This window comes from Engystomops pustulosus, chromosome 11, assembly GCF_040894005.1.
Source record: "Engystomops pustulosus chromosome 11, aEngPut4.maternal, whole genome shotgun sequence".
In the NCBI taxonomy this organism is placed as follows: Eukaryota; Metazoa; Chordata; class Amphibia; order Anura; family Leptodactylidae; genus Engystomops; species Engystomops pustulosus.
Window position 1 is genome coordinate 10149991 of NC_092421.1, and position 27655 is coordinate 10177645.

General features: G+C 45.2%; 1 protein-coding gene across 3 annotated transcripts in view; it reads right to left on the reverse strand.

Annotated features, from left to right (window-relative positions):
* Positions 1–26625, reverse strand: part of CARNS1 (carnosine synthase 1) — a 29778-nt gene extending 3153 nt beyond the window's left edge. Inside the window, exons 1-10 of one of the 3 annotated variants that reach the window (XM_072130198.1) lie at positions 26496–26619; positions 26056–26323; positions 24604–24619; positions 24109–24370; positions 22790–22879; positions 22237–22703; positions 21924–22128; positions 21199–21284; positions 20742–20973; positions 788–1071 (exon numbers count right to left, since the gene is read on the reverse strand). In XM_072130198.1, the coding sequence (XP_071986299.1) occupies positions 788–1071; positions 20742–20973; positions 21199–21284; positions 21924–22128; positions 22237–22703; positions 22790–22879; positions 24109–24370; positions 24604–24606 (1629 nt within the window). In that variant the 5' untranslated portion in view covers positions 24607–24619; positions 26056–26323; positions 26496–26619. Of the gene's footprint in view, positions 1–787; positions 1072–20741; positions 20974–21198; positions 21285–21923; positions 22129–22236; positions 22704–22789; positions 22880–24108; positions 24371–24603; positions 24620–26055; positions 26359–26495 lie in introns of those variants that run through there. The other 2 variants (XM_072130196.1, XM_072130197.1) reach the window with 2 other exon arrangements.
* Positions 26626–27655: the final 1030 nt, after the last annotated feature.

Sequence of the window (27655 nt, forward strand, 5' to 3'; positions counted from 1 at the left end):
ATCATGCATCAGTTATAGCAGTTATGGGGTCCTCATAGCTAGACTCTCCATTACTATGGGCAAGAACTTAGTATCGACGTACCCAAGATCCTGGAATTTTTTGTTGCCCTTTCCTGGAACCAGAACTGCTGGACTATTTACTACCCAACCCTAGTCCCTACATACCCGAGGGCAAACACAAGACACATGGGGCGAATCCAGCCAACAACTTTATTTTATGTGGCCTCTTGTGGGTCCTCTGCCAAGGTCTGGGTTTGGCTTCAGAAAGCATATTACCACCCTGGATGGAGAGGTTGGTGTTTGAGAGTAGAATGTCTCACTGTAAGGCTAGAAAGATGGACACTGAACTCTAAACCATCTTACTATATTAGTTATATTGTATACAGTATTGTTGGTGACAATCTGGCATCAGGGCATGGGCCATGCTTCACCCAGCTCACTGACTGGCCTTGTATCTATGTACCCGAGGCCAATGCATTTGATGCACCTTTTGGCAACTTACGCCAAGGCCATAGGCTTCCAGCACCTAGTTATACCTCACTCAGGGCAAATATTGTATAAACTACCCGAACCCGCTATACAACTACCCCAGGCCCTGGCTATTGCTGTCCCCTCTTTCATCATCCATTCCCCAGACCTATTATCTGGTTTGTCGGCCTCCCCCAACCATAAAGCCCAGAATCCAAGTACCGTGCACCACATGTTCCCTCCTACATCCTATACAGTAGGATTTTAAGGATCTGTATCCAGCCTTCGAGTCAATGGTTTAAATGAGACCACATGTTACCTTGATCCCATAACTCTGAGCAGCCAGCCAGATGAATTTTTTGCTAATGCCACCAGCGCCGATAACCAGAACCTCTTTTCCCTCCATTACATAAGTCATAGAGCGCCGCAGCATCGTCTCGATAAGAGGTCCTGATGCTGAGTCCACAATGGTGGATCTTCCCGCTGCCAGACTTCCCAGTACACACTCATGTACCCCACAGCTCTCCAGACACAGGTCAGTGGTGACACCCAGAATAACCGGGGATACCATGTAGTCAACACAGGTAAGCAGCATGTCCACACCTTGAATTTAAGAGAGAAAAACAGAAATAAAATTCATATGTAAAGTTTGTCATCCACCACTAGAAAATAGAGAACTACATGCAGATAATACACCACCACTAGGGGGAGCTCCTCACATACAGATTATACACCACCACTAGGGGGAGCTCCTCACATACAGATTATACACCACCACTAGGGGGAGCTCCTCACATACAGATTATGCACCCACTATTAGGGGGAGATCTCTACATACAGATTGTACAGCCACCACTAGGGGGAGCTCACTACATACAGATTATACACCACCACTAGGGGGAGCTCACTACATACAGATTATACACCACCACTAGGAGGAGCTCACTACATACAGATTATACATCACCACTAGGGGGAGCTCACTACATACAGATTATACCCCACCACTAGGGGGAGCTCATTACAAACAGATTATACCCCACCACTAGGGGGAGCTCACTACATACAGATTATACACCATCACTAGGGGGAGATCACTACATACAGATTATACACCCCCACTAGGGGGAGATCACTACATACAGATTACACACCACCACTAGGGGGAGCTCACTACATACAGATTATAGACCACCACTAGGGGGAGCTCACTACATACAGTTTATACACCACCACTAGGGGGAGCTCACTACATACAGATTATACACCACCACTAGGGGGAGATCACTACATACAGATTATACACCACCACTAGGGGGCGATCACTACATACAGATTATACACCACCACTAGGGGGAGATCACTACATACAGATTATACACCACCACTAGGGGGAGCTCACTACATACAGATTATACACCACCACTAGGAGGAGCTCACTACATACAGATTATACACCACCACTAGGGGGAGATCACTACATACAGATTATACACCACCACTAGGGGGAGCTCGCTACATACAGATAATACACCACCACTAGGGGGAGCTCACTACATACAGATTATACACCACCACTAGGGGGAGCTCACTACATACAGATTATACACCACCACTAGGGGGAGATCACTACATACAGGTTATACACCACCACTAGGGGGAGATCACTACATACAGATTATACACCATCACTAGGGGGAGCTCATTACATACAGATTATATACCACCACTAGGGGGAGCTCACTACATACAGATTATACACCACCACTCGGAGGAGATCACTACATACAGATTATACACCACCACTAGGGGGAGATCACTACATACAGATTATACACCATCACTAGGGGGAGCTCATTACATACAGATTATATACCACCACTAGGGGGAGCTCACTACATACAGATTATACACCACCACTAGGGGGGGATTACTGCATACAGATTATACACCACCACTAGGAGGAGATCACTACATACAGATTATACACCACCACTAGGAGGAGATCACTACATACAGATTATACAGCCAACACTAGGGGGAGGTCACTACATACATATTATACATCACCACTAGGGGGAGCTCACTACATACAGATTATACGCCACCACTAGGGGGAGATCACTACATACAGATTATACACCACCACTAGGGGGAGATCACTACATACAGATTATACATCACCACTAGGGGGAGCTCACTACATACAGATTATACACCACCACTAGGAGGAGATCACTACATACAGATTATACACCACCACTAGGGGGAGATCACTACATACAGATTATACACCACCACTAGGAGGAGATCACTACATACAGATTATACACCACCACTAGGGGGAGCTCACTACATACAGATTATAGACCACCACTAGGAAGAGCTCACTACATACAGATTATACATCACCACTAGGGGGAGCTCACTACATACAGATTATACACCACCACTAGGAGGAGATCACTACATACAGATTATACACCACCACTAGGGGGAGCTCACTACATACACATTATACACCACCACTAGGGGGAGATCACTACATACAGATTATACACCACCACTAGGAGGAGATCACTACATACACATTATACACCACCACTAGGGGGAGATCACTACATACAGATTATACACCACCACTAGGAGGAGATCACTACATACAGATTACACACCACCACTAGGGGGAGCTCACTACATACAGATTATAGACCACCACTAGGGGGAGCTCACTACATACAGTTTATACACCACCACTAGGGGGAGCTCACTACATACAGATTATACACCACCACTAGGAGGAGATCACTACATACAGATTATACACCACCACTAGGGGGAGATCACTACATACAGATTATACACCACCACTAGGGGGAGGTCACTACATACAGATTATACACCACCACTAGGGGGAGGTCACTACATACACATTATACACCACCACTAGGGGGAGCTCACTACATACAGATTATACACCACCAATAGGAGGAGCTGACAATATAAATATTATCCATGTGAGATATTTATGTGTGATTGAAGCCCCTGACAAGGAGGAGGAAGTATTTATAGAGAGTACCAGCTCATGTCCCAAAAGAACAGCAGCCGTTAGGACAGCCTCGCTGTCTCTAGACATTCAGTACATCTTTTGGGGATAATCCTCGGTGGGTGCTGTGATGGTGTAATCTTGTAGATGTGCTAAGGAGTAAGAAACTGAGGTAGGTAGCTCGCCCCCTCTGGAGGTCCTGTTCCCTCATAAAAATGTATGAACTTCCTGCACAACTTTTAGTGGACCTTTTTATTGCTTCTGTTATTTACTCGGGTTTACTCATAGGGGTTTATTCAGTAAAGAAATATTGTTTAGTTGGAAAGCACAATGGGTTTCATCCTTGGTGTGGTATTAGTGGGAAGAAGGTACCGAGTGTGCTGCTTCCTTTGGAGACCCCAAGATTGTCTCATCAGATGGTACCTCATCAGGAATCTGCACGACTTCATTAGAGAGCTGATGTAAAGGACTGGGTCAGGCTGGTTTTATCTAGTCTTATCTAGGAGAGGCTATATGGTGCTAGTCTTATCTAGGAGAGGCTATATGATGCTAGACTTATCTAGGAGAGGCTATATGGTGCTAGTCTTATCTAGGAGAGACTATATGGTGCTAGACTTATCTAGGAGAGGCTATATGGTGCTAGTCTTATCTAGGAGAGGCTATATGATGCTAGACTTATCTAGGAGAGGCTATATGGTGCTAGACTTATCTAGGAGAGACTATATGGTGCTAGACTTATCTAGGAGAGGCTATATGGTGCTAGACTTATCTAGAAGAGGCTATATGGTGCTAGACTTATCTAGGAGAGGCTATATGGTGCTAGTCTTATCTAGAAGAGGCTATATGGTGCTAGTCTTATCTAGAAGAGGCTATATGGTGCTAGACTTATCTAGGAGAGACTATATGGTGCTAGACTTATCTAGGAGAGGCTATATGGTGCTAGACTTATCTAGGAGAGACTATATGGTGCTAGTCTTATCTAGGAGAGGCTATATGGTGCTAGTCTTATCTAGGAGAGACTATATGGTGCTAGACTTATCTAGGAGAGACTATATGGTGCTAGACTTATCTAGGAGAGGCTATATGGTGCTAGACTTATCTAGGAGAGGCTATATGGTGCTAGTCTTATCTAGGAGAGGCTGTACGGTGCTAGACTTATCTAGGAGAGGCTATATGGTGCTAGACTTATCTAGGAGAGGCTATATGGTGATAGTCTTATCTAGGAGAGGCTATATGATGCTAGACTTATCTAGGAGAGACTATATGGTGCTAGTCTTATCTAGGAGAGGCTATATGATGCTAGTCTTATCTAGGAGAGACTATATGGTGCTAGACTTATCTAGGAGAGACTATATGGTGCTAGTCTTATCTAGGAGAGGCTATATGATGCTAGACTTATCTAGGAGAGACTATATGGTGCTAGTCTTATCTAGGAGAGGCTATATGATGCTAGACTTATCTAGAAGAGGCTATATGGTGTTAGACTTATCTAGGAGAGGCTATATGGTGCTAGACTTATCTAGAAGAGGCTATATGGTGCTAGACTTATCTAGGAGAGGCTATATGGTGCTAGTCTTATCTAGAAGAGGCTATATGGTGCTAGACTTATCTAGGAGAGACTATATGGTGCTAGACTTATCTAGGAGAGGCTATATGGTGCTAGACTTATCTAGGAGAGGCTATATGGTGCTAGACTTATCGAGGAGAGGCTATATGGTGCTAGTCTTATCTAGGAGAGGCTATATGATGCTAGACTTATCTAGGAGAGGCTATATGGTGCTAGACTTATCTAGGAGAGGCTATATGGTGCTAGTCTTATCTAGGAGAGGCTATATGGTGCTAGTCTTATCTAGAAGAGGCTATATGGTGTTAGACTTATCTAGGAGAGGCTATATGGTGCTAGACTTATCTAGGAGAGGCTATATGGTGCTAGACTTATCTAGGAGAGGCTATATGGTGCTAGTCTTATCTAGGAGAGGCTATATGGTGCTAGTCTTATCTAGGAGAGGCTATATGGTGCTAGACTTATCTAGGAGAGGCTATATGGTGCTAGTCTTATCTAGGAGAGGCTATATGGTGCTAGACTTATCTAGGAGAGGCTATATGGTGCTAGACTTATCTAGGAGAGGCTATATGGTGCTAGACTTATCTAGGAGAGGCTATATGGTGCTAGACTTATCTAGGAGAGGCTATTTGGTGCTAGTCTTATCTAGGAGAGGCTATATGGTGCTAGTCTTATCTAGAAGAGGCTATATGGTGTTAGACTTATCTAGGAGAGGCTATATGGTGCTAGTCTTATCTAGAAGAGGCTATATGGTGTTAGACTTATCTAGGAGAGGCTATATGGTGCTAGACTTATCTAGGAGAGGCTATATGGTGCTAGACTTATCTAGGAGAGGCTATATGGTGCTAGTCTTATCTAGAAGAGGCTATATGGTGTTAGACTTATCTAGGAGAGACTATATAGTGCTAGACTTATCTAGGAGAGGCTATATGGTGCTAGACTTATCTAGGAGAGGCTATATGGTGCTAGACTTATCTAGGAGAGACTATATGGTGCTAGACTTATCTAGGAGAGGCTATATGGTGCTAGACTTATCTAGGAGAGGCTATATGGTGCTAGACTTATCGAGGAGAGGCTATATGGTGCTAGTCTTATCTAGGAGAGGCTATATGATGCTAGACTTATCTAGGAGAGGCTATATGGTGCTAGACTTATCTAGGAGAGGCTATATGGTGCTAGTCTTATCTAGGAGAGGCTATATGGTGCTAGTCTTATCTAGAAGAGGCTATATGGTGTTAGACTTATCTAGGAGAGGCTATATGGTGCTAGACTTATCTAGGAGAGGCTATATGGTGCTAGACTTATCTAGGAGAGGCTATATGGTGCTAGTCTTATCTAGGAGAGGCTATATGGTGCTAGTCTTATCTAGGAGAGGCTATATGGTGCTAGACTTATCTAGGAGAGGCTATATGGTGCTAGTCTTATCTAGGAGAGGCTATATGGTGCTAGACTTATCTAGGAGAGGCTATATGGTGCTAGACTTATCTAGGAGAGGCTATATGGTGCTAGACTTATCTAGGAGAGGCTATATGGTGCTAGACTTATCTAGGAGAGGCTATTTGGTGCTAGTCTTATCTAGGAGAGGCTATATGGTGCTAGTCTTATCTAGAAGAGGCTATATGGTGTTAGACTTATCTAGGAGAGGCTATATGGTGCTAGTCTTATCTAGAAGAGGCTATATGGTGTTAGACTTATCTAGGAGAGGCTATATGGTGCTAGACTTATCTAGGAGAGGCTATATGGTGCTAGACTTATCTAGGAGAGGCTATATGGTGCTAGTCTTATCTAGAAGAGGCTATATGGTGTTAGACTTATCTAGGAGAGACTATATAGTGCTAGACTTATCTAGGAGAGGCTATATGGTGCTAGACTTATCTAGGAGAGGCTATATGGTGCTAGACTTATCTAGGAGAGGCTATATGGTGCTAGACTTATCTAGGAGAGGCTATATGGTGCTAGTCTTATCTAGGAGAGGCTTTATGGTGTTAGACTTATCTAGGAGAGGCTATATGGTGCTAGACTTATCTAGGAGAGGCTATATGGTGCTAGACTTATCTAGGAGAGACTATATGGTGCTAGACTTATCTAGGAGAGGCTATATGGTGCTAGTCTTATCTAGGAGAGGTAATATGGTGCTCAGGGGCGGACTGGCCATTGTACTCACCGGGAATTCTCCCGGTGGGCCGGTCGGTTTCTGGCTGGACAGGGCCGATCTCCTCTGTCTGGGGCCGGTCTCCTCTCCCCCTCCTCGGACTTCCTACAACTTTAATCAATAGTACCCACATCCTATAACTGATGCGGGTACTAGTAACAAGCAGAGGCAGTGAAGCGCCGTTACCTGTGAGCTGAGGGTCCGGAGCGCACAGGTATATGCAGTACAGCGCGCAGGCCGGCACCGCTCAGCTCACACCACATCTTACTGGAGCTGCTCCGTGCAGCAGTGATGTCACGGGAGGGGGCGGAGCCTCCGGGAAAGGGGCGTGGCTTTATACACAGTCTCCTCACAGTGCAGGAAGTGGAGCTGTAATGGCTGCCTGCAAGAAGAACTGGTAGGGGGACTGTGTGCAAATATGTGTATGGAGATGAGGGGGCTTCACAGGAGGAGATAGGATGGCTGTAGTAAGGTCAGGGAACACCTGTATCTGACATGGGACTGCATGTCTGGTGGGTGCTCAGGTGGCATTAGGTGTGTGTTACGTGGGGCTGCATGTCTGGCAGGTGCTCAGGTGGCATGAGGTGTGTGTTACGTGGGGCTGCATGTCTGGCAGGTGCTCAGGTGGCATGAGGTGTGTGTTACGTAGGGCTGCATGTCTGGCAGTTGCTGAGTTGGCATGAGGTGTGTGTTACGTGGGGCTGCATGTCTGGCAGGGGCTGAGTTGGCATGAGGTGTGTGTTACGTGGGGCTGCATGTCTGGCAGTTGCTGAGGTGGCATTAGGTGTGTGTTACGTGGGGCTGCATGTCTGGCAGGGGCTGAGTTGGCATGAGGTGTGTGTTACGTGGGGCTGCATGTCTGGCGGGTGCTCAGGTGGCATTAGGTGTGTGTTACGTGGGGCTGCATGTCTGGCGGGTGCTGAGGTGGCATGAGGTGTGTGTTACGTGGGGCTGCATGTCTGGCAGGGGCTGAGTTGGCATGAGGTGTGTGTTACGTGGGGCTGCATGTCTGGCGGGTGCTCAGGTGGCATGAGGTGCGTGTTACGTAGGGCTGCATGTCTGGCAGTTGCTGAGGTGGCATTAGGTGTGTGTTACGTGGGGCTGCATGTCTGGCAGGGGCTGAGTTGGCATGAGGTGTGTGTTACGTGGGGCTGCATGTCTGGCGGGTGCTGAGGTGGCATGAGGTGTGTGTTACGTGGGGTTGCATGTCTGGCGGGTGCTCAGGTGGCATGAGGTGTGTGTTACGTGGGGCTGCATGTCTGGCGGGTGCTGAGGTGGCATGAGGTGTGTGTTACGTGGGGCTGCATGTCTGGCGGGTGCTCAGGTGGCATGAGGTGTGTGTTACGTAGGGCTGCATGTCTGGCGGGTGCTCAGGTGGCATGAGGTGTGTGTTACGTGGGCTGCATGTCTGGCAGGGGCTGAGGTGGCATTAGGTGTGTGTTACGTGGGGCTGCATGTCTGGCAGGTGCTGAGGTGGCATGAGGTGTGTGTTACGTACGGCTGCATGTCTGGCGGGTGCTGAGGTGGCATTAGGTGTGTGTTATGTGGGGCTGCATGTCTGGCGGGTGCTGAGGTGGCATGAGGTGTGTGTTACGTGGGGCTGCATGTCTGGCGGTTGCTCAGGTGGCATGAGGTGTGTGTTACGTGGGCTGCATGTCTGGCAGGGGCTGAGGTGGCATGAGGTGTGTGTTACGTAGGGCTGCATGTCTGGCGGGTGCTCAGGTGGCATGAGGTGTGTGTTACGTGGGCTGCATGTCTGGCAGGGGCTGAGGTGGCATTAGGTGTGTGTTACGTGGGGCTGCATGTCTGGCGGGTGCTGAGGTGGCATGAGGTGTGTGTTACGTGGGGCTGCATGTCTGGCGGGTGCTGAGGTGGCATTAGGTGTGTGTTACGTGGGGCTGCATGTCTGGCGGGTGCTGAGGTGGCATGAGGTGTGTGTTACGTGGGGCTGCATGTCTGGCGGGTGATGAGGTGGCATGAGGTGTGTGTTACGTACGGCTGCATGTCTGGCGGGTGCTGAGGTGGCATTAGGTGTGTGTTACGTGGGGCTGCATGTCTGGCGGGTGCTGAGGTGGCATGAGGTGTGTGTTACGTGGGGCTGCATGTCTGGCGGGTGCTCAGGTGGCATGAGGTGTGTGTTACGTAGGGCTGCATGTCTGGCGGGTGCTCAGGTGGCATGAGGTGTGTGTTACGTGGGCTGCATGTCTGGCAGGGGCTGAGGTGGCATTAGGTGTGTGTTACGTGGGGCTGCATGTCTGGCGGGTGCTGAGGTGGCATGAGGTGTGTGTTACGTGGGGCTGCATGTCTGGCGGGTGCTGAGGTGGCATTAGGTGTGTGTTACGTGGGGCTGCATGTCTGGCGGGTGCTGAGGTGGCATGAGGTGTGTGTTACGTGGGGCTGCATGTCTGGCGGGTGATGAGGTGGCATGAGGTGTGTGTTACGTACGGCTGCATGTCTGGCGGGTGCTGAGGTGGCATTAGGTGTGTGTTACGTGGGGCTGCATGTCTGGCGGGTGCTGAGGTGGCATGAGGTGTGTGTTACGTGGGGCTGCATGTCTGGCGGGTGCTCAGGTGGCATGAGGTGTGTGTTACGTAGGGCTGCATGTCTGGCGGGTGCTCAGGTGGCATGAGGTGTGTGTTACGTGGGCTGCATGTCTGGCAGGGGCTGAGGTGGCATTAGGTGTGTGTTACGTGGGGCTGCATGTCTGGCGGGTGCTGAGGTGGCATGAGGTGTGTGTTACGTGGGGCTGCATGTCTGGCGGGTGATGAGGTGGCATGAGGTGTGTGTTACGTGGGGCTGCATGTCTGGCGGGTGCTGAGGTGGCATTAGGTGTGTGTTACGTGGGGCTGCATGTCTGGCGGGTGCTGAGGTGGCATGAGGTGTGTGTTACGTGGGGCTGCATGTCTGGCGGGTGATGAGGTGGCATGAGGTGTGTGTTACGTGGGGCTGCATGTCTGGCGGGTGCTGAGGTGGCATTAGGTGTGTGTTACGTGGGGCTGCATGTCTGGCGGGTGCACAGGTGGCAAAAAATGACAATAATGAAAAAACGCCCCCCCCACACACAAAAAAAAATGAAATAAAATTTCTTTAAAAAAAAAAAAAAAAGCTTTTACAAGGCAAGCATCATGGATGTGCAGTATCAGCTGCAGTCTGGCCACTGGGGTTCGGCGGCGTCGGCTGCAGTCTTGGTGTTTGGTGTCAGTGGCGTTAGCCACAGTTTGGTGGTGGGAGGTTTTGGTGGCTGCAGCCACAGGTTGGTGGTGGGAGGTTTCGGTGGCTGCAGTCGCAGTCTGGTTGGGGGGTTGGTGGTGTCAGCTCCAGTCTGGGCAATGCATAATGTAACATCACTACAACTGCCTCAATTTAATCACAGAAGACACTGACACATGATTATATAAATAGCGTCTATCACCATTCTATACCGCCATGAGTTATATATATATGTATTACTGAAAATTTCATACTCCTCCCCGGCCAAATATACTCCTCAAAAGTAGTAAGATGAGTAATATTACCCTTCTAGAAATATCTTAGTGCGACCTCTGGGTGTACGGGACTGTTTAAAGATGTGAATTTGTGCGGGATGAGCTGATGTTTTCTTTGCTACCTTTTTGAAATCTGTACGGCCTTTGATCACTTGCATTACTGGGTTCATAATTTATCCTAGGGCACAGTGTGGTCAGTTGTGGTGTGAGGGGTATATATGATATATGTGGGGGCACAGTGTGGTCAGTTGTTGTGTGAGGGGTATATATGATATATGTGGGGGCACAGTGTGGTCAGTTGTGGTGTGAGGGGTACATATGATATATGTGGGGGCACAGTGTGGTCAGTTGTGATGTGAGGGGTACATATGATATATATTTGGGCACAGTGTGGTCAGTTGTGGTGTGAGGGGTATTTATGATATATGTGGGGGCACAGTGTGGTCAGTTGTGGTGTGAGGGGTATATATGATATATGTGGGGACACAGTGTGGTCAGTTTTGGTGTGAGGAGTGTATATGATATATGTGGGGCACAGTGTGGTCAGTTGTTGTGTGAGGGGTATATATGATATATGTGGGGCACAGTGTGGTCAGTTGTGGTGTGAGGGGTACATATGATATATGTGGGGGCACAGTGTGGTCAGTTGTGGTGTGAGGGGTACATATGATATATATTTGGGCACAGTGTGGTCAGTTGTGGTGTGAGGGGTATTTATGATATATGTGGGGGCACAGTGTGGTCAGTTGTGGTGTGAGGGGTATATATGATATATGTGGGGACACAGTGTGGTCAGTTTTGGTGTGAGGAGTGTATATGATATATGTGGGGCACAGTGTGGTCAGTTGTTGTGTGAGGGGTATATATGATATATGTGGGGCACAGTGTGGTCAGTTGTGGTGTGAGGGGTACATATGATATATGTGGGGGCACAGTGTGGTCAGTTGTGGTGTGAGGGGTACATATGATATATATTTGGGCACAGTGTGGTCAGTTGTGGTGTGAGGGGTATTTATGATATATGTGGGGGCACAGTGTGGTCAGTTGTGGTGTGAGGGGTATTTATGATATATGTGGGGGCACAGTGTGGTCAGTTGTGGTGTGAGGGGTATATATGATATATGTGGGGACACAGTGTGGGCAGTTGTGGTGCGAGGAGTCTATATGATATATGTGGGGCACAGTGTGTTCAGTTGTTGTGTGAGGGGTATATATGATATATGTGGGGACACAGTGTGGTCAGTTTTGGTGTGAGGAGTGTATATGATATATGTGGGGCACAGTGTGGTCAGTTGTGGTGTGAGGGGTATATATGATATATGTGGGGCACAGTGTGGGCAGTTGTGGTGTGAGGAGTGTATATGATATATGTGGGGCACAGTGTGGGCAGTTGTGGTGTGAGGGGTATATATGATATATGTGGTGGCACAGTGTGGTCAGTTGTGGTGTGAGGGGTATATATGATATATGTGGAGGCACAGTGTGGTCAGTTGTGGTGTGAGGGGTATATATGATATATGTGGGGACACAGTGTGTACAGTTGTGGTGTGAGGGGTATATATGATATATGTGGGGACACAGTGTGCACAGTTGTGGTGTGAGGGGTATATATGATATATGTGGGGCACAGTGTGGTCAGTTGTGGTGTGAGGGGTATATATCATATATGTGGGGACACAGTGTGTACAGTTGTGGTGTGAGGGGTATATATGATATATGTGGGGACACAGTGTGTACAGTTGTGGTGTGAGGGGTATATATGATATATGTGGGGCACAGTGTGGTCAGTTGTGGTGTGAGGGGTATATATGATATATGTGGGGCACAGTGTGGGCAGTTGTGGTGTGAGGAGTGTATATGATATATGTGGGGCACAGTGTGGGCAGTTGTGGTGTGAGGAGTGTATATGATATATGTGGGGCACAGTGTGGTCAGTTGTGGTGTGAGGGGTATATATGATATATGTGGTGGCACAGTGTGGTCAGTTGTGGTGTGAGGGGTATATATGATATATGTGGGGGCACAGTGTGGTCAGTTGTGGTGTGAGGGGTACATATGATATATATTTGGGCACAGTGTGGTCAGTTGTGGTGTGAGGGGTATATATGATATATGTGGGGACACAGTGTGGGCAGTTGTGGTGTGAGGAGTCTATATGATATATGTGGGGCACAGTGTGGTCAGTTGTTGTGTGAGGGGTATATATCATATATGTGGGGACACAGTGTGGTCAGTTTTGGCGTGAGGAGTGTATATGATATATGTGGGGCACAGTGTGGTCAGTTGTGGTGTGAGGGGTATATATGATATATGTGGGGACACAGTGTGGGCAGTTGTGGTGTGAGGAGTGTATATGATATATGTGGGGCACAGTGTGGGCAGTTGTGGTGTGAGGAGTGTATATGATATATGTGGGGGTACAGTGTGGTCAGTTGTGGTGTGGGGGGTATATATGATATATGTGGGGGCACAGTGTGGTCAGTTGTGGTGTGAGGGGTATATATGATATATGTGGGGGTACAGTGTGGTCAGTTGTGGTGTGAGGGGTATATATGATATATGTGGGGCACAGTGTGGTCAGTTGTGGTGTGAGGGGTATATATCATATATGTGGGGACACAGTGTGTACAGTTGTGGTGTGAGGGGTATATATGATATATGTGGGGACACAGTGTGTACAGTTGTGGTGTGAGGGGTATATATGATATATGTGGGGCACAGTGTGGTCAGTTGTGGTGTGAGGGGTATATATGATATATGTGGGGCACAGTGTGGGCAGTTGTGGTGTGAGGAGTGTATATGATATATGTGGGGCACAGTGTGGGCAGTTGTGGTGTGAGGAGTGTATATGATATATGTGGGGCACAGTGTGGTCAGTTGTGGTGTGAGGGGTATATATGATATATGTGGTGGCACAGTGTGGTCAGTTGTGGTGTGAGGGGTATATATGATATATGTGGGGGCACAGTGTGGTCAGTTGTGGTGTGAGGGGTACATATGATATATATTTGGGCACAGTGTGGTCAGTTGTGGTGTGAGGGGTATATATGATATATGTGGGGACACAGTGTGGGCAGTTGTGGTGTGAGGAGTCTATATGATATATGTGGGGCACAGTGTGGTCAGTTGTTGTGTGAGGGGTATATATCATATATGTGGGGACACAGTGTGGTCAGTTTTGGCGTGAGGAGTGTATATGATATATGTGGGGCACAGTGTGGTCAGTTGTGGTGTGAGGGGTATATATGATATATGTGGGGACACAGTGTGGGCAGTTGTGGTGTGAGGAGTGTATATGATATATGTGGGGCACAGTGTGGGCAGTTGTGGTGTGAGGAGTGTATATGATATATGTGGGGGTACAGTGTGGTCAGTTGTGGTGTGGGGGGTATATATGATATATGTGGGGGCACAGTGTGGTCAGTTGTGGTGTGAGGGGTATATATGATATATGTGGGGGTACAGTGTGGTCAGTTGTGGTGTGAGGGGTATATATGATATATGTGGGGGCACAGTGTGGTCAGTTGTGGTGTGAGGGTGGTCAGATGTGGTGTGAGGGATATATATGATATATGTGGGGGCACAGTGTGGTCAGTTGTGGTGTGAGGGGTACATATGATATATGTGGGGACACAGTGTGTACAGTTGTGGTGTGAGGGGTATATATGATATATGTGGGGGCACAGTGTGTACAGTTGTGGTGTGAGGGGTAAATATGATATATGTGGGGGCACAGTGTGGTCAGTTGTGGTGTGAGGGGTATATATATATTACTTAGGAGCACAGTGTTATTCAGGTGACACTATAGTGTAAGTGACTGTAGTGTCTTTAGGCTCACAGAGGAGCTGCAAGGAAGCAACTAAACGTGAGCGTGAATTCTTTATCGACAAGTGATGGCCTGGAGAATCAGTGCACTTTTATACCTGATGGAGATGATCATCACCTGTGAGTAGCTAAATGTCACTTCTGACAATCCTGTACAAAGTGTGACACTTTGTTTTACACGAGGTAGAAACAGAAGTCCTGTGGAAGGAAAGATATGGAGGCCTGGCGCAGCATTCCTGCATATAATATGCTGCCATGGGGTGCAGCAGCCATGTGGATAAATTACACAGGTCTGCTGCACCCCATAGGTCCATATTTTACGATGGCCTGCTGCAGCCTGACCACCTTTGTTTTCTTACACAGGACTGCTGCCATCCCCTCTCTGTAAAGTGCTCATGTACATAGGAGGCAGTTATATTCCTGTACATAGGGGGCAGTATTATAGTAGTTCTATTCTTGTACATAGGGGGCAGTATTATAGTAGTTCTATTCTTGTACATAGGGGGCAGTATTATAGTAGTTATATTCCTGTACATAGGGGGCAGTATTATAGTAGTTCTATTCTTGTACATAGGGGGCAGTATTATAGTAGCTATATTCCTGTACATAGAGGGCAGTATTATAGTAGTTATATTCCTGTACATAGGGGGAAGTATTATAGTAGTTATATCCCTGTACATAGGGGGCAGTATTATAGTAGTTATATCCCTGTACATAGAGGGCAGTATTATAGTAGTTATATTCTTGTACATAGGGGGCAGTATTATAGTAGTTATATTCCTGTACATAGGGGGAAGTATTATAGTAGTTATATTCCTGTACATAGGGGGCAGTATTATAGTAGTTATATTCTTATACATAGGGGGCAGTATTATAGTAGTTATATTCCTGTACATAGGGGCAGTATTATAGTAGTTCTATTCTTGTACATAGGGGGCAGTATTATAGTATGTATATTCCTGTACATAGGGGCAGTATTATAGTAGTTATATTCTTGTACATAGGGGGCAGTATTATAGTAGTTATATTCTTGTACATAGGGGGCAGTATTATAGTAGTTATATTCCTGTACATAGTGGGCAGTATTATAGTAGTTATATACTTGTACATAGGGGGCAGTATTATAGTAGTTATATTCTTATACATAGGGGGCAGTATTATAGTAGTTCTATTCTTGTACATAGGGGGCAGTATTATAGTAGTTATATTCCTGTACATAGGGGGCAGTATTATAGTAGTTCTATTCTTGTACATAGGGGGCAGTATTATAGTAGTTATATTCCTGTACATAGGGGGCAGTATTATAGTAGTTCTATTCTTGTACATAGGGGGCAGTATTATAGTACGTATATTCCTGTACATAGGGGGCAGTATTATAGTAGTTATATTCTTGTACATAGGGGCAGTATTATAGTATGTATATTCCTGTACATAGTGGGCAGTATTATAGTAGTTATATACTTGTACACAGGGGGCAGTATTATAGTATGTATATTCCTGTACATAGTGGGCAGTATTATAGTAGTTATATACTTGTACACAGGGGGCAGTATTATAGTAGTTCTATTCTTGTACATAGGGGGCAGTATTATAGTAGTTCTATTCTTGTACATAGGGGGCAGTATTATAGTAGTTATATTCTTGTACATAGGGGGCAGTATTATAGTAGTTATATTCTTGTACATAGGGGGCAGTATTATAGTAGTTATATTCTTGTACATAGGGGGCAGTATTATAGTAGTTATATTCTTGTACATAGGGGGCAGTATTATAGTAGTTATATTCTTGTACATAGGGGGCAGTATTATAGTATGTATATTCCTGTACATAGGGGCAGTATTATAGTAGTTATATTCTTGTACATAGTGGGCAGTATTATAGTAGTTATATTCTTGTACATAGGGGCAGTATTATAGTAGTTATATTCCTGTACATAGGGGGCAGTATTATAGTAGTTATATTCCTGTACATAGGGGGCAGTATTATAGTAGTTATATTCTTGTACATAGGGGGCAGTATTATAGTAGTTATATTCTTGTACATAGGGGGCAGTATTATAGTAGTTATATTCTTGTACATAGGGGGCAGAATTATAGTAGTTATATTCTTGTACATAGGGGCAGTATTATAGTAGTTCTATTCCTGTACATATTTGGCAGTATTATAGTACGGTAGTTCTTTTTTTGTACATAGGGGGCAGTATTATAGTACGGTAGTTCTATTTTTGTACATAGGGGGCAGGATTATAGATAGTTAGCTTGTATATGGGAAAACGTATTTTAGTAGTTTTATTTTGTATAAAGAAGGCAGGATTAAATGTGTTATTATATATATACCAACAATTTGTCGGTTATGACCCCACCCATATTGTCTGACCACACCCACTTGTCTTTGACTCCGCCCATAAAATGGGTCCGCTTTTACAGTTTTTTCCAGGGCCATTTTAAATTCCCAGTCCGCCCCTGATGGTGCTAGACTTATCTAGGAGAGACTATATGGTGCTAGACTTATCTAGGAGAGGCTATATGGTGTTAGACTTATCTAGGAGAGGCTATATGGTGCTAGTCTTATCTAGGAGTGGCTATATGGTGCTACTCTTATCTAGGAGAGACTATATGGTGCTAGACTTATCTAGAAGAGGCTATATGGTGCTAGACTTATCTAGGAGAGGCTATATGGTGCTAGACTTATCTAGGAGAGGCTATATGGTGCTAGACTTATCTAGGAGAGGCTATATGGTGCTAGTCTTATCTAGAAGAGGCTATATGGTGCTAGACTTATCTAGAAGAGGCTATATGGTGCTAGACTTATCTAGAAGAGGCTATATGGTGCTAGTCTTATCTAGAAGAGGCTATATGGTGCTAGTTTTATCTAGGAGAGACTATATGGTGCTAGTCTTATCTAGGAGAGGCTATATGGTGTTAGACTTATCTAGGAGAGGCTATATGGTGCTAGAGTTATCTAGGAGAGACTATATGATGCTAGAGTTATCTAGGAGAGGCTATATGGTGTTAGACTTATCTAGGAGAGGCTATATGGTGCTAGTCTTATCTAGGAGAGGCTATATGGTGCTAGTCTTATCTAGAAGAGGCTATATGGTGCTAGACTTATCTAGGAGAGCCCATACAGTCCTAAACTTATGTAGGAGAGACTATATGGTGCTAGTCTTATCTAGGAGAGGCTATATGGTGCTAGTCTTATCTAGGAGAGCCCATACAGTCCTAAACTTATCTAGGAGAGGCTATATGGTGCTAGTCTTATCTAGGAGAGGCTATATGCTGCTTTAATTATAAAGGAGAGACTATATGATGCTAGACTTATCTAGGAGAGGCTATATGGTGCTAGACTTATCTAGGAGAGGTTATATGGTGCTAGACTTATCTCGGAGAGGCTATATGGTGCCAGATTTATCTAGGAGAGGCTATATGGTGCTAGACTTATCTAGAAGAGGCTATATGGTGTTAGACTTATCTAGGAGAGGCTATGTGGTGTTAGACTTATCTAGGAGAGGCTATATGGTGTTAGACTTATCTAGGAGAGGCTATATGGTGCTAGTCTTATCTAGGAGTGGCTATATGGTGCTAGTCTTATCTAGGAGAGACTATATGGTGCTAGACTTATCTAGAAGAGGCTATATGGTGCTAGACTTATCTAGGAGAGGCTATATGGTGCTAGACTTATCTAGGAGAGGCTATATGGTGCTAGACTTATCTAGGAGAGGCTATATGGTGCTAGTCTTATCTAGAAGAGGCTATATGGTGCTAGACTTATCTAGAAGAGGCTATATGGTGCTAGACTTATCTAGAAGAGGCTATATGGTGCTAGTCTTATCTAGAAGAGGCTATATGGTGCTAGTTTTATCTAGGAGAGACTATATGATGCTAGAGTTATCTAGGAGAGGCTATATGGTGCTAGTCTTATCTAGGAGAGGCTATATGGTGCTAGTCTTATCTAGAAGAGGCTATATGGTGCTAGACTTATCTAGGAGAGCCCATACAGTCCTAAACTTATCTAGGAGAGACTATATGGTGCTAGTCTTATCTAGGAGAGGCTATATGGTGCTAGTCTTATCTAGGAGAGCCCATACAGTCCTAAACTTATCTAGGAGAGGCTATATGGTGCTAGTCTTATCTAGGAGAGGCTATATGCTGCTTTAATTATAAAGGAGAGACTATATGATGCTAGACTTATCTAGGAGAGGCTATATGGTGCTAGACTTATCTAGGAGAGGTTATATGGTGCTAGACTTATCTCGGAGAGGCTATATGGTGCCAGATTTATCTAGGAGAGGCTATATGGTGCTAGACTTATCTAGAAGAGGCTATATGGTGTTAGACTTATCTAGGAGAGGCTATGTGGTGTTAGACTTATCTAGGAGAGGCTATATGGTGCTAGACTTATCTAGGAGAGGCTATATGGTGCTAGTCTAATCTAGAAGAGGCTATATAATGTTAGACTTATCTAGGAGAGACTATATGGTGCTAGACTTATGTAGGAGAGGCTGTACGGTGCTAGACTTATCTAGGAGAGGCTATATGGTGCTAGACTTATCTAGGAGAGGCTATATGGTGTTAGACTTATCTAGGAGAGGCTATATGGTGCTAGACTTATCTAGGAGAGGCTATATGGTGTTAGACTTATCTAGGAGAGGCTATATGGTGTTAGACTTATCTAGGAGAGGCTATATGGTGCTAGACTTATCTAGGAGAGGCTATATGGTGCTAGACTTATCTAGGAGAGGCTGTACGGTGCTAGACTTATCTAGGAGAGGCTATATGGTGCTAGACTTATCTAGGAGAGACTATATGCTACAAGTCTTATCTAGAAGAGGCTATATGGTGCTAGTCTTATCTAGTAGAGGCTATTTGGTGCTAGTCTTATCTAGAAGAGGCTATATGGTGCTAGTCTAATCTAGAAGAGGCTATATAATGTTAGACTTATCTAGGAGAGACTATATGGTGCTAGTCTTATCTAGAAGAGGCTATGTGGTGCTAGTCTTATCTAGGAGAGGCTATATAATGTTAGACTTATCTAGGAGAGACTATATGGTGCTAGTCTTATCTAGAAGAGGCTATATGGTGCTAGTCTTATCTAGGAGAGGCTATATGCTGCTTTCATTATAAAGGAGAGACTATATGATGCTAGTCTTATCTAGGAGAGGTAATATGGTGCTAGACTTATCTAGGAGAGACTATATGGTGCTAGACTTATCTAGGAGAGGATATATGGTGCTAGACTTATCTAGGAGAGGCTATATGGTGCTAGACTTATCTAGGAGAGACTATATGGTGCTAGACTTATCTAGGAGAGGATATATGGTGCCAGACTTATCTAGGAGAGACTATATGGTGCTAGACTTATCTAGGAGAGGCTATATGATGCTAGACTTATCTAGGAGAGGCTATATGGTGCTAGTCTTATCTAGGAGAGGCTATGTGGTGCTAGACTTATCTATGAGAGGCTATATGGTGCTAGACTTATCTAGAAGAGGTTATATGGTGCTAGACTTATCTAGAAGAGGCTATATGGTGCTAGTCTTATCTAGGAGAGGCTATATGGTGCCAGACTTATCTAGGAGAGACTATATGGTGCTAGACTTATCTAGGAGAGGCTATATGGTGCTAGTCTTATCTAGGAGAGGCTATGTGGTGCTAGACTTATCTATGAGAGGCTATATGGTGCTAGACTTATCTAGGAGAGACTATATGGTGCTAGACTTATCTAGGAGAGGCTTTATGGTGCTAGTCTTATCTAGGAGAGGCTATAAGGTCCTAAACCTATCTAGGAGAGACTATATACTGCTATTCTTATCTAGGAGAGGCTATATACTGCTATTCTTATCTAGGAGAGGCTATATGGTGCTAGACTTGTCTAAGAGAGTCTATATGGCTCTAAACTTATCTAGGAGAGGATATATGGTGCTAGAGTAACCTAAAATTGCCAGATCTCCTACTTATGGAGGACCCGGCCAAGAATTTATTGAAAGCAATTATTTATGGGAATCTCATGTTTCTGATTGGATAAAGAAGGTGTAATGGTGGCTAAAATGTGAAAATTTGATTACAGAGACTGTGATCGTATAGATGGAGGTGCAGAAGATAAGATATCCTCATATTACATTTTGAATTAACATTATGAGATTAAAGTACCCCTACAAACCTAACCTTAAACGTATTAACTTAAAACAATTGAAATTCCTACCGAGGACATCTGTTTGCACCTTGATCCCTCCCCTTTCTTGAGGGGTCATTTTTTTTTCCTCCTCCATGATGGCTTTCATGGCCTTTTCGGAGGTTTCCTTAATTTGGGCCAATATGTTTCTTTTCTGCGTCTCATCCCAGACACCCCATAACTCCAGTGTGTTATCCAAGGACTGAGGAAGCGAGAATCGATGACAGAGAGGCTTCTCTGCCCGCCCGACCATACATACCACCTGCAAAAGAGGCATCATAGACTGTATGAATGACATAACATACCATAAAATCCACTCAAAATGATAAAACAATCACTGGTGAACTATATGTTCATAAAACATCTGGGATAATCATGTCTTATTTAAAAAAAATCTAAAGAACTCTTCTCTTCAGGGGCTCAGGATATGGGGATTGAAGATTGGGGGGTGTACAAGCCCCTGGAGAATGGGGGGCAGCCCCGTTACCTTGCTTAGGATTGGTTGGTCTCCGCGAGATCGGCAGACAACGGCACAGAGACGGATCGTCAGCTCTGGGGGGCGCACGGAGCAGCCTGGGGGGTGGGGCAGAGACAGTAATACAGGAAGAGAGAGAGGGGGAAGGAGGAAGGCAGAAGTCGAAGAAAGTGGAGAATGAAAGAAGCTTAGATGGTAGAAAGGAAGAGAGAAAGATAGATAGAAAGAACTGACCCTCCTTCAATACAGATACAATCAAACCTGACACTTCCGTAAATCAGGGATACGAAGAGAAAATCCTCTTCTCCGAATTTTATGAAGCTGCTGTCCAACACTGGAGAAAATCGAACCAAAATTGTGAAGAATTCCACCAAATCTTCTCCAGCGAGGGAGGCAGGTGGAGATATTGAGTTAGGGCCCAGCGTAATATAGAGGAGGTACAAGGGAAAGTTTGACAAGGTATGCAATAAGAGAGGAACATGTTTAATAAAGAACATGAAAAAAAAATACGGACTGAATATGAAGCAAGAACTTGCGGGACGATGTGAAATGTGTGTAGAGATGAAAGATTGCACGGGAAAATAAGAAAATTACGAAAAAGTAAGTGGACAGAAAAATAAGAAGATGGGACGGAAGAGACAGAAGGAAGGTGGTGTCGGGAGAGGATTCTGCAGAGTATCACTCTCTCCTTGCCCCTCCCGTGCAGAGCTTTCTCCCCACTAAATCCCCATGCTTACGTGGTATACAGGCTGGGGGCGATGATGGTGTGATCCTACGAGGGGGCACGGTCACCACAAAGCCCTCGAGCAGCACTGCATGGCCTTGTGGGAGCTCAGAAAGAAGCCCCACCACCGCATCGGACACTTGAACAGTGTCTTCAGATGAATAGAAGGTTGGGGCTGGAGAACGTCCAGGAAAAGGCCAGTAGGTCTTCAGAACGACCTGTGGGAATTGAAAAAAAACACAAAAAAAAAACAAAACTTAGTTGAGAAGAAACAATACAAAGAGGAAATGAAAAAATAAAGGAATGGAAGAGAACATTTCCAATACCTTCTGAAGGCCCTTAATTCTTACAGAGGTGAGAAATGCAGAGATCTCGTCTCGAATGGTCTCTTCTCGTCCCTCTTTTTGGTAAAGCTCTACCAGCCTTGTCGTTTTAGCCTTTGGGATATACTTTCCCCAGGGGCCTAACTTGTAAGAATTACTTAGGAGCAGGGCAGGAGAAAGAGGTAGTTCCTTAGTATCCAGCAACATTCTCACACCCAAGGTATTGGCAAGGAATTGAGAAAGTTGCGGAGATCCTCCTACGGGGCAGTCCCACTGCTCTTCCATTGGAAACTGGGGTCCCCCCAACCAGGAGAGGTACGTAACACGTCGAGGGGGGGAGAATGTATCCAAATAAGTGCGACCCCCAAGATCAAAGGTCACAGCCTGTTTGATGAGAAGAGGAACTACATTGGCTGAAGTAGGTGGAGCAGAACAGAACCATGAGGTGGAAAGGCAGAGTAGTATTTTCCCTAAAAACAGTAAAAAAAAAAAGTTAATTATCCTCCGGAACATAAGTTTTTACTTTGTCCCTGTTGTTTTTCTTCTTCCGACTTACCGGGACATTGTCTCGCACCCTCCAGGAGGATGGACATAGCAAAGCTGGGAGTCCCCAGGACACAGATTGTTGTGGTATCCAAGGTATGACCTGACAAAAATCCAAAGAAAGTTATTCTCACCTATTTCCAAATCTCTGTATTTGACTCATCTCATAAGTTTTACAGAGTGCTATTAGGCTTACTGGAACACATCCTTTAAGTGATATTGTACTGTAATTCCTTACACATTAATCAATATATAACTTGTCCTCAATAAAACATGGCGGATGAACTTGTCTATCGCTCTGTAGCTACGGTATGTAATGACATGGCTACTCAACGCAAAAATCCTTATGGGAAAATTAGACTTGATGTCTGAGCTTCACCTCTCAAAGAGAACATTAAGGAAATAATGTTTTGTACCGTAGCAATTTGTAGATAGCAAAATGTTCTTTGATGGGAGACTTAGAAATCAAAGCAGAAGTTAAATAGTTACCTGTCCCTGCGCGATCCCCGAGTTGCGATTCCCGACGAGAACGCACAGCTGCCGCGATTCACTTACAGCGTGCGCCTGATATCCTGCATGTGTCGCTTCCCCGTTCAGGTCCCCGGAGTTCACCTTCTTCTTCCCGGCGCATGTAAGTGCATTGTATGCGACACTATTCTAAAGTTAAATCCCGCGGTTTGTCCGAATCCGTCAGATCGTCCGACGGCCCACCCCCATGATTTGTGTCGCGTGAAAGCGAGCGCAGTTGCAGAACAATCCGATCACGTGCGAAAACCCCTGTTGAATGTTGAAACACGACGGAAATGAGGCCCGTGGACCCTTATTAAATGTGCCCCACTGTGTTGTTTTGCCCCCGTAGCTCTCTAATCTCTTGCTGCAGACTGGTACATAGCATTGTATGGGTGGTTTATACTATGGGGCAGATTTACTTACCAGTCCCTGTGCGATTCCCCAAGGTGCGGTCCTCGACGAGAATGCACAGCTGCCGCGATTCACTATGAGCGTGCGCCCGATGTCCTGCATGTGTCGGTTGCCCAATCAGGTCCGCCGGAGTTCACCTTCTTCTTTCTGGTGCATGTAAGTGCTTGGCTTGTGACACAATTTAAATGTTGAATCCTGCGCTCAGTCCGAATCCGTAGGACCATCCGCCGCCCCACCCCTACGATTTGTGTTGCATGAAAGTCGGCGCGTTTGCAACACAATCCGATCGCGTGCGACACAATCCCATTTTAAATCCCTGTCCCGGCGTCGCGATCCCCGAAAAGTCGGAAAACCCGACAGGAATGCGTCCGCGGGACCCTTAGTAAATAAGCCCCTATGAGTTCTTCATACCTGTACGAGGTAGCTTGCTCCTGTCTTCTGTCTCAGGTAGTCCTGCATTGATCAGAATCTTCTGCAGATCCTCATAACTCTCGATGACATTTTGGTGCTGCTGAAGTTCATTTTCCCCATTATTCCTTCCTTGTGGTGTTTCTGTGGAAGGTTTCATTACCCAAGGGGGGCCATCAGGGGCAACCCCTGGTACCCACACCTCACTCAAGTCTCCATCTTTGGAGTACATGGGATGATCCAAAATGAGATGGTCAAGAGAAAGCTGAGGAACAAATACACATAAAACAAAATATTGGATAGGAAAATGAGACAAGGGCAATTAGAAAAGTAACAAGACAAATATTGGAGACGGGTCACTTGTTAGATCCTTCTGAGAAGCACTTAACTGTAGTAAGACGACATAGTAACACTAACAGCTAATCAGCTTAAGGTGGTGAAGACACAAAGTGACACGTGTGACAAGGATGGGGGCTGAGGCCCTCGGAGTCTACTTACCATCACAACTCTTCTCCTGAAACCAAAGAAACATCACATGTTAGTAGAAGTGGGAAAAAAAGGATGACGTATAGTATGACACGACAAAACATTTCACTCTAAACTTTCTCTGTAATGCCCAGCAAATCTCTCCGTGAAAATAACTCCTCTGGCCAATCACTAGACATGACAGGGGAGATGGTTACTGCTCGGGTTCTTCTTTTTTAGGGACCCCCTAAAAATGGGGAACATGGATCAGTTTCCACTCTTTTAAAGCAGAGTTATAGATTCTTTACTGTCTACAGCCGCTTGCTCTGCAGGGACATTGAGCTGGAGGACATCTTGGCCAAATAGGAAGTTATATTTAGGGGGTCTCAATTATTTACAGTCCACAGCACCATCTATAGCGGCAAACAGAGGTTAAATCAATTGTGATAAAATTAAAAAATCTCAGATGCCTCAACAAAGACATGATGGGGCACATTTACGGACCACATTTCCGTTGGGTTTCCCGACTATTTCCATTTTGTGCTGCATTTAACAAGGGTTTTAGGCGCACGCGATCGGATTTTGGCACAATCGGGCCGACTTTCATGTAACACAGAAAGTCAGTTGGACAACCCGACTGATTCGGACTGAGCGTGGAATTTAAAATCCAAATTGTGTCGCAAGACAATGCACTCACATACACCGGGAAGAAGAAGGTGAACTCTGGGGACCTGAGCGGGGAAGCGACACATGCAGGATATCGGGCGCACGATCTTCGACTTCATCCTCGTCGGACAACGCACCTCGGGGATCGTGCAGGGACCGGGTAAGTAAATGTGCCCCAATGGGGCAACCAGAAGATGGATCTCACATACGATTATATGGTTTTGAGGCTTATGGGAACATCGTCTTAGTTGTGCCATCACCATGAAGGACACTTGACATTCTTAAGGCAAAAAAACTATTTCTTCTGATACAGCACCACAACGTAATCCAAACTAAACCTCAGTAGGGAAAGAAGATAACACGAACTCCATGTCTCAGAGAACACGGAGGATTGTGCTATGTGCTACTCTCTAGCGAGATGTCTACAACTACAGATAATGGATAAGGCAGAGAAACTCCATAAGTTTAAGGTTTACGAAACTTTCCAATAAAGAGAGAAAGTCCAAAATCCATTCCATCTACACCACAAAAGAATACGAGTGCATTGATCCGCAGACACAACACCCTATAGTAATACTATGCTGCACCTTTCAGAGTCTCTACAATCCTTCACACATCATACAAGGGTCACCCTCAACTTATACATAAAAACACTGACACCCGACAATACACCCCACCATAACCAACCCTGCAAACATCCTGCTATAAGGTTTCTGGAATTCATCTAGAATTTATTATCAAATCCAGAAACAAAATAGATAATCTTCTGATAATATTCCTCAAAAGAAAAAGAAAAAGTAGAAAAATACAAGTTCTCACCTCTAAGTGTCCTCGCAGGAATAACCACAGGTAAAACGGAGAGCTCACGAGATAGGCAGCCACAAAGAGAGCTCCAGGGGATTAGGACGTCTCTTTAAATCCTGCTCCCCCGCCTGCTCCCTCCCTGCTATAGGCTTTACTTGAGCTGCTCCCACAGCTGTCACTCAGCCAGGGCCATATCGAGGGTTAACAGCACAGCAGTGGCCATCAATCATATACGGATGTGATATTGGGAACTTATTCCATTACACCCAGTGCTCTGCTATTCCTGTACAAAAACACACAAACTCAGCTGTTTGGGTAGAGGCCCCATTCATGCCCCCCCCCCCTGTGCCCTCCTCGGCTCCTGTAATATTACATAATATTATATGGACATAATGGCATCAGCGAATCCCCAGGCGTTTCACATCCCTACAACATTTAAAAAAATATATACATACATATATATTAAACCAGTTCCAGGGTGGACGTCCTTTATTCACACAGAGCAGGATGAATGACGTTCTTATCTCGCCCTTCGTGGCGCGGTGTCCCCGTACCATGCTGCTCCGGCCGTGAGCTCATGGGCGTTTGTATCGTCTTGTGATTTGCGCAGCCGACGTCTTGTCCTTTGTGCACAAAGAATTGAGAATTCTTTGTTTTCAGCATCTGGGTTTGTGTCACCATCACGTTCCCGGCTATTATATGCAGATAGGACATGATATAAAGGAGATGTTGTGTGCCCTGGCCCCTCCAGTAATGGGCCCTATCATGCGACCGCTTTTGTTTATGTGGTTTTTTTTTTCTTTATGGCAATCGGAGCTCAATGATAAAAATACAAAACTTTCTAAAACTATTACTGTTCCGTTGTTGGTAATATTATATGTTCTGAAGCCGCATACAAAAAAATAATAAAATAATAATAATTCCTTTATTTATATAGCGCACACAGATTACGCAGCGCTGCACAGAGATTTGCCTAATCGGTGTCTGTCCCCAACAGGGCTCACAATCCAATCACCTACCAGTATGTTTTGGAGTGTGGGAGGAAACCGGAGGACCTGGAGGAAACCCACGCAAACACGGAGAGAACATACAAACTCTTTGCAGATGTTGCCCCTGGGACTTAAACCCAGGTCCCCAGCGCTGCAAGGCTGTAATGCTGACCACTGAGCCACCGTGCTTAGTCTAGGTCCCCTGGTCCACCACCTTCCCATGCCATCTTTGAATCTTTAGGATAAGACTATTAAAACCTGGTCACATATGGGCAGATTCACTAATTAAAATGTGGGAAACTTTTTTTATTTGTCCTTCCTGGAAGGATTAGGTAGGTCATGATGGGACGTAACCCTGGTTACGTACAAGATAGGGTCTGGAGGTTTGTTCTTAAGTTGAATTTGTATGTAAGTCGAAAGTGTATATTTTATAATTGCAGATCCAGACAAAAAACATTTTGGCCCCAGTGACTATTGGCATTTAAACATTTTTTTCTGTAATGGGACCAAGGATTATCAATAAATCTTCATTACAGACACCTTACAGCTGATTATTGTAGTCTGGGACTATAGTAACATCCAGAGAGGTCACCAGAGGTCAGAGGGGTCTGTCTGTAACTATGGGT